The sequence below is a fragment of the Leopardus geoffroyi genome, chromosome A3 (assembly GCF_018350155.1).
Source record: "Leopardus geoffroyi isolate Oge1 chromosome A3, O.geoffroyi_Oge1_pat1.0, whole genome shotgun sequence".
NCBI classification, from domain to species: Eukaryota; Metazoa; Chordata; class Mammalia; order Carnivora; family Felidae; genus Leopardus; species Leopardus geoffroyi.
The window spans coordinates 110,216,933-110,227,848 of record NC_059336.1 but is presented as its reverse complement, the minus strand read 5'-3'; the positions used below and the strand labels follow the sequence as shown (position 1 = coordinate 110,227,848).

At 40.7% G+C, this 10,916-nt stretch overlaps 2 protein-coding genes across 10 annotated transcripts in view; one reads left to right on the top strand and one right to left on the bottom strand.

The window, feature by feature from the left end:
• Positions 1 to 70: 70 nt before the first annotated feature.
• Positions 71 to 10,916, top strand: part of CEBPZOS (CEBPZ opposite strand) — a 24,548-nt gene continuing 13,702 nt past the window's right edge. The window contains exons 1-5 of one of the 9 annotated variants that reach the window (XM_045447147.1): positions 71 to 94; positions 6,492 to 6,607; positions 7,691 to 7,735; positions 8,466 to 8,550; positions 8,689 to 8,928. In XM_045447147.1, coding sequence (XP_045303103.1) covers positions 6,493 to 6,607; positions 7,691 to 7,735; positions 8,466 to 8,548 — 243 coding nt within the window. In that variant the 5' untranslated portion in view covers positions 71 to 94; position 6,492 and the 3' untranslated portion in view covers positions 8,549 to 8,550; positions 8,689 to 8,928. The other 8 variants (XM_045447143.1, XM_045447149.1, XM_045447148.1 and 5 more) reach the window with 8 other exon arrangements.
• CEBPZ (CCAAT enhancer binding protein zeta) overlaps positions 8,391 to 10,916 on the bottom strand; it is a 23,999-nt gene continuing 21,473 nt past the window's right edge. Inside the window, exons 14-16 of the mRNA XM_045447125.1 lie at positions 9,803 to 9,864; positions 9,518 to 9,599; positions 8,391 to 8,729 (exon numbers count right to left, since the gene is read on the bottom strand). Coding sequence (XP_045303081.1) covers positions 8,590 to 8,729; positions 9,518 to 9,599; positions 9,803 to 9,864 — 284 coding nt within the window. The 3' untranslated portion in view covers positions 8,391 to 8,589. The remainder of the gene's footprint in view (positions 8,730 to 9,517; positions 9,600 to 9,802; positions 9,865 to 10,916) is intronic.

Here is a 10,916-nt window from a genome sequence, read left to right as displayed (position 1 = left end):
TCTTTTCTTTTTATTTTTTTCTCTAGGCTATGGACTTACGCCAGATGACAGAGAGAGACAGAGAGAATCCTGGAAAGAGAGATTGAGAAAACAGGTGACAAAAAATGTCTAGGGTGATTGAACTCAAGTCTGGTTAGTAAAGCAAGCAAGTGAGGATTAAGAAGCATATGTGCCCATTGGCCGAAGGCTGATTTTTAGGGGCAGGTAAATCGGCCCCTCCTGTGCCATCCCTCCCTTTATGGAGTGGGATGCCCCTTCAGGATTAAATTGTGATTTTTTTGTCTTCTTTAGCAAGAGAAGTCCTACTTGCTAGTGTAGTACAGGATTGAAATTTACTTTGGAATCCTACATGCAGGGAGAGGGCATAGCCTCTTGGTATTTGGGGGAGTTTATTAAAAATTGGCTTCCCTTGGGGCGCCTGGGTGGCGCAGTCGGTTAAGCGTCCGACTTCAGCCAGGTCACGATCTCGTGGTCCGTGAGTTCGAGCCCCGCGTCGGGCTCTGGGCTGATGGCTCAGAGCCTGGAGCCTGTTTCCGATTCTGTGTCTCCCTCTCTCTCTGCCCCTCCCCCGTTCATGCTCTGTCTCTCTCTGTCCCAAAAATAAATAAACGTTGAAAAAAAAAATTTAAAAATTGGCTTCCCTCTTTAGAACTTGAACACCAGAAAGTCAGGGATGATGTGTATGAGTTAGTGGATGCTGAAAACATTCAGGATCCAGGATGGTTTATCTGGTGACACTTTGACATCCTAGAATGGGGACAATGAAGAACCACTCCACTCCAGCCCTGGGCAGCTGGCAAGGTCCTGTCTCCACTGCCCGTGTTTCAGGGACAGTGCCACCAGAGGCTCAGTCACCCACTGTTCTGTGTTCTGTGGCCCTCCTAAGGGAAGGCTGGGTTGTCACCAAGATCCTGGGCCTCTCTTTTCCAGTAGGTGCCTTTGGCACCAGTGGCCATGGGTCATCTAATCTCTGTAACCTCATGCCATTTAATTGAAAGAGCTTTATTTGGAGGATCCCAGACAGGTTGGGTAGCTGCTCTTTCTCTGAGATAACCATGGGAGAATGGTCAGCAAACCTCCTATGTATTTATTAGTGAAGAGATCCCTGCTGCCTTACACCTGCTACTTGTGAGTCTTTCCAATTGACGCTGGTGGGAATTGGTGCCACTTTGAAAATCTGCCATCAGAGTCTTTCCCACCACCCCCAATACCCTCTGCCCTCTCCCCCAATTCACTGATTGTATTAATTTAACACAAGTCTCCATTGGAGTGTATATATCTCCTGTTCTAAACCTTGTGGGCAAATGGTCCTTACCTGCAAACATGTTTGTGAAATCTATGATGGGGTCCAGGATGTGTAAAAAATGAATATGAGGATGCCATATAAGTTTTGTGTAATACCAGGAAACTCCCACTCTAATGGACAGCCTCCTTTAATTAGTTTATATACACTCTCAGTGGAAGTGATTGCGTCTCTGTGCAATTATTTCAGCCTTTGTTATCAAGTTTTTTCTTTTCTTTTTTTTTTTTAATTTGAGAGAGAGAGAAAGAGAGAGAGAGGGAGAATCTTAAGCAGGCTCCATGCTTAGCACAGAGCCCAACTCTGGGCTTGATCCCACAACCCTAGGATCATGACCTGAGCCAAAATCAAGGGCCAGATGCTCAACCACCTGAGACGCCCAGGCGCCCTTCTTTTCTTTTCTCAATCTGAACCATTCCGATTTACCTTTTCGTCTTGTTTTGTCACTCTGGTTCATATATCTATGTATGTATGTATATAACAAATATAAATATAAATTATATATTATATCATATTGTGTATTAAATACAATATATATTAAACAAACTCCTGGAAGTCATTGGGGCTGCTTTTGAAATGGGAAATATTTATCCTGGGTGAATCTTTGAATAGAAATGAATCTCTAAAGACTGCACATGTCTCGGCTGGAGGAAAAAGAAGAACATTAACAGAGTAGGTAATAGCTGGGGGTGGAGTTCTGAAAAGTTTTGAGAAAAACATCATGACAGCAAAAACAATAACTGACAAGATTAAAAAAAACAGACCAAAAAAAAAAAAAAAGAGATCTTGGGAGAAAAACTGGAGAGAAAGTCGTATATATAATATTAATAGAATGTGGGTTCAAGCCAGAGATAGTTACTATAGAGCAGATAGAAGAGATAGAGACTATACAAAGCCCAGACATTAAGCGGATACTGATAAAGCCATGTTGTGGAAGTTGGGGATCTGTATCTGTAGGGATCTGAGTGATCTTGACTAATGACATGCTTTAAATTAGTAGTTTGCAGATCCACATTTCTCACAACTTATGATGGTTTAGTTGTGTAAATGAACCATGTATGCGGCACTGTGGGGTTGTACAGGAAAACTGGGGACATCACAAAGAGCTCCTCAGAGGCACTTCCTTTACCTGGCTTTGACAAAGACAGCTACAACTAGCTTGCCAAAGACAACTCATCCCTTCTCTAAAACCTCAGGGGTCCTTCAGATTAGTACCAAGACCCTAGGGGCTCCTGGCTGGCTCAGTCAGAAGCAAGACCCTAATCGCTGTGTACTTTTCATTGGCTATTTGTGAATGTATTTTCCCCCCAGTAGACTATAACCTCAATGAAGGTAGATCTGTGTGACTATTTTGGGTAGCACAGTCTTCCTCTTGTACATAGTACCATAATAGACCTTTATATTCCTTTTCTCCTCTTCCTCCTTCTCCCCTTTTGCTTCTCCTTCTCTTCCTTTTGGGTAGTATAGGCAGTGCATCTCAAAATTCAATTTACAAGCGCATTGTCTAGGGATCTGGCTAAAATGCAGATTCTGATTCAGTAGGTCTGCATTTCCTACAACTTTGTTTTGTTTTTTAAGTAGGCTCCATGACCAGCATGGGGCTCAAGCTCATGTCTCTGAGTTGCTTGCTCTACCGGACTGTGCTAGCCAGGTGCCCCCGTAGGTCTGCATTTCTAAGAAGCTCCCAGGTTGCTGATTCTATCACACTTTGGGTTGCAGAGTGTAGAAAAATAATTGAGCACAGGTTTTCCAGTCAGTGTCCCGAGTTCAAATCCAATTTTAACTCTTGTTAACTCTGTGCTTGTGGGCAGGGTAAAACTCCCGCCTTCTCTGTAAAATGAGATTCTCATACCACTTAGTATGACATAGGGTTTTTCTGAGGATTAAATAAATTAACGTACATAGGCGGCAGTCAGGATCTACTTTCTGTAAGGAAAGCACAATAACGGGGCACTTGGCTGGCTCAGTCGGAAGAACATGTATGTGTTCCTTGATCTAGGGGTCGTGAGTTCCAGTTCCACATGGAGTGTAGAAATTATTGAAATAAATAAAACTTAAAAAAAAAAAAAATAAAAGGAGCACAATAGGGGCGCCTGGGTGGCTCAGTCAGTTGAGCGTCCGACTTGGGCTCAGGTCACAGTCTCACAGTTCGTGGGTTTGAGGCCCGCATCAGGCTCTGTGCTGACCACTTGCTCAGAGCCTGGAGCCTGCTTCGGATTCTGTGTCTCCTTCTCTCTGCCCTTCCCCCGCTCACGCTTTGTCTCACTCTGTTTCTTAAAAATAAATAAATGTAAAAAAAAAAAAAAATTTTTTTTTTTTAAAGGAGCGCAATAAAAAGTAATCACGAGAAGGGGCGGGCCCAACGCCGGGAGGGGCGGGGCTTTGGCAACACTCGCGCATGCGCAGTCCGCAGTAAGCGCCTCCGGTAAGAGCGAGGGCTGACTCTAGTTGAGAGTCCTGACTCTTGATCCTCGGAACGCTGAGCCGGGCAGGTTTTCTTTGGCGGGGGTAGGAGGTGGGGGTGGGTGCGCGCTAAAGTTCTGGGTTCATACGGAGGAAAGTTGGGTGTCGCTATATCCATCCATTCAGCGGGAGAGTCGCGGGAGAGGACCGAGTGTTTCCGGGTCGCTCAGCGACCTTGGCCCCGTGACCAGAGAGTGCAGCCTGCGATGATGCCCGCGGGAGTCGGCTGCGGGCCGGGCGGGAGCGTCCGGGGAGCCCGGGCAGGCGGGAGAGCGCGGGGGGGGGCCGCCGAGATACACCGGAGACCCGGGGGCCTGGGGGCCGCGCGAGGGCCTGAGGATCGTGGGTAGCCAGCCTGAGGCAGCTCCCGGAGGCCTCCCTGGTTCCTTGGTTCTTGACCGTGGGAATCTGGACAAAGTGCTTTAGCTAATCAAACCCAGGGACGTAGCTGAGAAACCTTGCTCTCCAACATCTAGCGTGCGTGTGAGAGACCTTGCTGTGTGATAAATCGTGTTGCCTGCAGATGCTGAGCCGTGTCGGTTTCCAGCTGTAGTGGACGGATGAGGGTTTTCAGACGCAACATTTGCACGTTTAAGCTTGTGCACCCTGAATCAGCTTCTCAGTCCGGTGCTTTGTGAACCCCCATGACGCACAGCCCTGCTTTCCTTTGAGCCCATTCGGGGACTGCTTTCTTTTAAACTTCGCCTAAGTTCTGTCCTTCTCCAAAATCTTGTCTAATCTTGTTCCTCCGCTGCTAGTTAGTAACCTAACTTCGTCGTGGACAGGTATGCCTTTGGTGGTCTTTGTCAACTAGGCTTTATCAGTCGTTATAAACACCTTTACCGAAGTCGAGGGACTTGTAATGTAAAATGTATATATATTTTTCAAAAAGATGAACGCTGAATTATACAGTGTTACTTGTACTTTATGTTTTGAACCCTTAACCTCACTTTCTCCCAACAGAACAAAACCAGATTTTACTTGGATTCCTTAACTGTGGTTATGGCTGCAGGCAGGCTTTATTTTTAAGTTAAAAAAAAAAATATTTTTTTCACCCGTTGAACATTAAAATTTACCCCACGAGAGGTCCCTGTACCGATCATGACTTACTTGGTGTCAGGTACAGCATTGTAAACAAAACGGTTCTCCATTCCCACCCACTCAGCTGCCTGTTGGTTACATGCAAGTTCTTTATTAACTTCCTCTGCTTCGGTTTTTAAAAATACGAATAATAGGGGCGCCTGGGTGGCTCAGTCGGTTAAGCCTCCGACTTCAGCTCAGGTCACGATCTCACGGTCTGTGAGTTCGAGACCCGCGTCGGGCTCTGGGCTGATGGCTCAGAGCCTGGAGCCTGTTTCCGATTCTGTGTCTCCCTCTCTCTCTGCCCCTCCCCCGTTCATGCTCTGTCTCTCTCTGTCTCAAAAATAAATTAACGTTAAAAAAAAAAATAAAAAATAAATAAAGATACGAATAATAAAGTTTTAATCTTATAGTCCCCAGGGTGATCATATTATCAAAATGAGGGAAAGGAATTTTGGAGGGAAGGGACACCTGGTAAAGAGATTAATAGGATAATCCCATAAAGTAGGGTATTTAATTACCCTGTCTGAGGCATTATAAAAAGGAGTCAAAAGGAAATGGTGCAAACGCGTGACCGTGAGCAGAGAGCTGGGACTGTAGAGTATCACAGAGCTTACCATCTCTGCACAGGTGTTAGAGAACAAACACTATGACACAGCATACATTGACGATATCAAAATCCTAAGATTAAAAACGACTGGTTTCTCCTGTTGTTGGGGTTCTAGGGAGGCAGAGTAATAACTTGAGTTTATGTTTCATATACTCGGTAAGAGTCATGTTATTTTCTTGACTTATATAGCCCCTTTCCCTTGTTTAGCTTTTACATTAGAGAAAGAGAATGAAGACTCAAACCCTTTTTGATTGGCTTTTATTTTAATTGAAGCGATCAAGATCTGAAGTCTAGGTTGCCACTTACTGGATGGTGGTGATCAGTTTTCCTAATGTACAGGGGCCTCTTGTATACAAGTCATTGGAGTTGTGTGCAAATGGGCACCTTACTGGGATGCTAACCCTCAACTTGCTGAATCAGAAAGCTGGGAACTCGGGAACTGCAGGGTGAGGCCCAGGAATGTGCATTTTTAAGAAGCCTTGTGGGTGATGTACTTAGTTTGAAAGTACTGTTAGAATAGCACCTCCCCAGAACAAGTTGATTTGTTGCTCAACTTTGAAATGCTTTGGCTGTGGCACCTAGTTCACTATATGCTGTATAAATAAATGAAAACCTCCAGCTATGAAACATGTACAACCACTTACAGAATGGCCTTACTTTTGTAGGGTACTTACAAAGGGCTTTCACATATGCTGCCCATTTAGATCATCTTAATATTTTTTTGGTTAAAAAGAAAGGATTTACCCTCTCTCTCAACATTCTATATTCTTAGGTAATTAAAAATCTTAGTTCCATAAATTGTTAGTTCTTTTTACAGTGCTTTTTTCAGTTTTACCTCCTGCCCGTGCTTTATCCAATGGTGTCTTTGGTTCATTGTGCCCCTTAGGGGTGGAGATTGAAAACTAGGAATGTGGGACATCTAATACAAATAAGTATACAGTATACATCATTCAAACTGGGAATGAATTATTTTTATGGAAGTGGTATTAAGTTTGTATGTGTTCACTCAGGTTTACATGTTGTTATTGTTAAACTTAGGATGGCCCGCACTATGGAACCACTGGCAAAGAAGATCTTTAAAGGAGTTTTAGTGGTTGAACTTGTGGGCGTTTTTGGAGCATATTTTTTGTTTAATAAGATGAACACAAGTCAAGGTAATCCTAATTCAGAAGTTAATGTTTTCTAGAGGGGTGTACAGTCTGTTAATGCATTTAGGTGCTAAACAGTTTTAGAGAAATTGCTTCTTCCAGGTATTGGGCATTTTTATGGGTATAAGAGGAACACTTGGTGTTAATTATGGACCTAATGACTCTTCTTCCTAAATGTTGTTTGTAGATGAAAGAGAATGTTTCACACTTCTATGGATTTTACTAGTCGGGGCATAGAGCAAGTATTTTTGGTCTGGCTTAGTTTGGGAACATGGGTGGAAGAAATTCAGCCTGCCAATTATACCTTATCGTCTAGTAGAGTAGTGGTGGCATAGCTGAATCATCAAATAACCACTCTCAAAGGCTATCATATCTGAGTTCTTCCTGTGTGTCAATATTGGACACTAAAAACCTTTCCCATGCCACCGGCTATCACTGAAAGTGCTTGACATTTTGTGGGGGGAAATTTTAGAGTCCTCAACTTTTTGAATTATTGAGTGCTGCTTTCTTTCCCTAAAGCAGGTAATAGTAGTCCTGGGTGGTGGCCATCTTTGAAACTTATCATGTGTCTTCTTAAAGTATTTTAGTGCAACACTGTGTTCTGGATGCTATTCAATCTCACAAAGTCTCTACACTTTTCAAGTGTAAGGGTGTAAAAGAAAACATCGACATGGAATTTAAGAGCAATAAAGTTTCTAATTATATTAAGAGGGTAAAATAGAATCCATCGAACAATGAATTTTTATGGATTCCATTTTGCCTTACTATGGAATTAGAAATACGTCTACTCAGTTTTTTATCTCAAACGTCATAGCTAATGTGTCTCAAACACATTAACACTGAAAAGTTGCTTTTTGTCCCTTTTCTAAATAAATTACATCATGTATACAAGCCAAATTTGAAAAACTCCAAAAGGAACTATGGGAGGCAACATGTAAGGCAAGTACAACTTACACCCTGTCCAAAAGGATATAGTTCCTGATTGCCAGAAGGACCTTAACACAGATTCTTATCTCATAAACCCTAAAGCTAGCACTAATTATGGACTCTATGCTTTAATATTTAATTTTAACACTTTTTCTCCATCAGATTTCAGGCAAACAATGAGCAAAAAATTCCCCTTCATCTTGGAAGGTATGTTTTAAGAGTATACAAAAACTTTTTCAGGTACCCTTTAAGTAATTTTTTAAATGACCAATTAATGGTTAAGACTTTAATTTTGTGGTGTCAATTTCCAAGAATTACTGCCTATCCCGATTTTAGCTCCTCTGAGAACACAGGGTGGAGAAAATTCTCATTTGGAGATGAGAGTAGTTAGCCAGTGGTTAAAAATGTAGACTTTGGAATGAAATCTATCTGAGGTGGTGATGGAATCAAATCACAACCTAAAACTTGAGTGACCTCTGGTTTGCTAATTTCTTGGAAGCTGTTTCTCCATACAGTAGTGATAATAATGGCCATCTTTATGAACTGTTGTAAGGATTAAACAAGATGACATTGTGTAATCACTTAGCACAGTATCTGCTATAAAGTAATGCTTAATAATTACTGCTATAAAGTAATGCTTAATTAAAATGCTTAATAAATGCTAAATAAATAAATGCTTAATAAATGCTAAATAAAGTAATGCTAAATAAATGCTAAAAAGTAATGCTTAATAAAAGTAATGCTTAATAAAATGCTTAATAAATAGTGCTTATTATAACAGTACAGATGCTAGAGGGCTTGTAAGTGAAATACGTATCCTACTGTCTTTTTTACTTTACTATTAAGAAATAAGGAAAAGAGGTTTGATTTCTTTCAATATAGTTTAATTTTGACACTTTTACATGATTTTATAAATGACAGCTGTCTTTATTTATAGTTTATTACAAATCCATTGAACAGTCTGGAATGTATGGAGTCAGAGAGCAAGATCAAGAAAAATGGCTGAATAGCAAAAATTAAGAGTAAGTACAATTTTAACTTATAGTTTATTTAGAAAACAATCAATTTCTTTGCTTTTTAATTTTCTGAGTGGTTTTTGGCCTCTTCTTTTTGAAATTTTTCTTTTTCTTGATGATACTTTTTACATCTCTGTTGTGTAGCCAGTCATCACGTTCAGCCTCCCATCTAAGCTGTTTGAGACCTTTGTGGGGAAGAAGAAAGATGAACACACCATGTTGCAGACTCCTGGCCCCACAGAACAAAACAGGAACTTCTGGTCTGCTATGGCTTAGTCATTTCCATCCACTATGCAAATCCCCTGCTCTTATTTGTTGCTTTCCTTCTGCATTTATTGTTAAAGATTACTGTTTAACAAATAAAAGACTAGGTCAACAAAGGAACAAATACCCTAAAGATTTTATTTCCCCTGAACGCTTTTATTGGCAAAAGAACAGAAGCCAGTAACAATATCACAAATAATGTCTATAAAGTACTTATAAAGCTACTAAGCATATTCACAATATATAAAAACTGCCTTTCTAAAAGAATTAAACAGTTTAAAGTAACTACAGTCTTTATTAAAAAATGTTTTTTATATTTATTTTGAAAGAGAGAGGGAGACAGAGTACACAAGTCGGGGAGGGGCAGAGAGAAGGAGAGACAGAATCCCAAGCAGGCTCCGCAGGATCCACAAACCATGGGATCATGACCACAAATCATGGGATCATGACCTGAGCCGAAATGAAGAGTTGGATGCCTAACTGACTGCATCACCCAGGGGCCCCAAACGTAACTACAGTCTTTACTGCTGTAGTCTAAATGCTTTTTAATCCTACATGCTCCCCAGACACTGATGAAAAAAGCCATTCCTTCAGGGTTGTAAGGAACCATTTTATTTATCCTTACTAAAAAAGGTTGTCTAAAAATACGTCTTCGGAAGTTGTAAGTTAAGGCTATTTAAAAACCTCCATAAAAATTCAAGTTACTTACTTGCATTGTCTTTGTTAGCCATGGCATTCATGCCAATGTTATCAAACTTGGATCCCATATTTTCATCCAGTAGGTGGCCAAACTTAAAAAGAGATACATTTCTTAGAAAACTCAAAGCAGTGTAGAATAGCTAGCTTTTTTTAAAAAAATTTTATTTTTTAATCTCTCCACCCAACGTGGGGCTTGAACTCACAACCCTTAGATCAAGAGTCCTATACTCTACCGACTGAGCCAGCTAGTTACCCCCAGAGTAGCTAACATCATGAAGCAGTATTTTAACCTTACCTCTTCAGCTGATACAAATAGGCTGGAGTCATTGAAATTTCCTTTCTTTTTTTTCCTTGGTCCTAAAAAAAGTGTAAGTGTAGGTTATTAAATTGTAAATCCATTAATTTTGGAAAAATACAACATTTTTAAATTGAAGTATAGTGGGCACACGTTACATTAATTTCAAGTATACGACACAGTGATTCAACAATCTTTCAACATAGTTTTGTTGTAAAAAAGTTGTATTTGGGTTAAAATACAGAATTACAGTTTCCTCATAGCACCATGAAGTAGCTGGCTTTTTTTTTAATTTTTTTTTTTTTTTTTTTTTAGCGTTTATTTATTTTTGAGACACAGAGAGACAAAGCATGAATGGGGGAGGGCCAGAGAGAGGGAAACACAGAATCTGAAACAGGCTCCAGGCTCTGAGCTGTCAGCACAGAGCCCAACGCGGGGCTCAAACTCACAGACCGCGAGATCATGACCTGGGCCGAAGTCGGCCACTTAACTGACTGAGCCACCCAGGCGCCCCAAGTAGCTGGCATTTTAAAATAAATATATTTTATTTAAGAGTTGGTATATAGTACTTTTAAAATTGTATCCTAATAAAATTGTTTAGATGACAAATAGTGTCTTCTTGACTGCCTTTCCAATTTGGCCACTGATCAAGGTTTACCTAATTTCATAGTATCAGGCAAGATTAATTCTAAGGGTGACATGGATGAATTTTGGAATTTTTAAGGCAAACTGTAAATTCTCATTAAGTCAGAGGTTTTATTCTTTGGACTAACAGTGAAGAAAGTGATGGAAGGTATATTATGTTGTAAATGAAATTTTTGTTTACACTTCTCAAAATGGTTCTCCTTAGAAAAAATAACTCAACTTATAATTGTGAATATAGACTTTTTTTTAAGTTTGTTTATTTATTTATTTTGAGAGACATTGGGCGCAAGAGAGGGGGAGGGGCACAGAGAATCCCAAGCAGGCTCTGCGTTACCAGCACAGAGCATGACACAGGACTTCCAACTCATGAATGCGAGATCATGACCTAGGCTGAAATCAAGAATTGGGACGCTTAACTGACTGAGCTACCCACGTTCTGAACATAAACTTTTCAAAATAAAAAACTAGA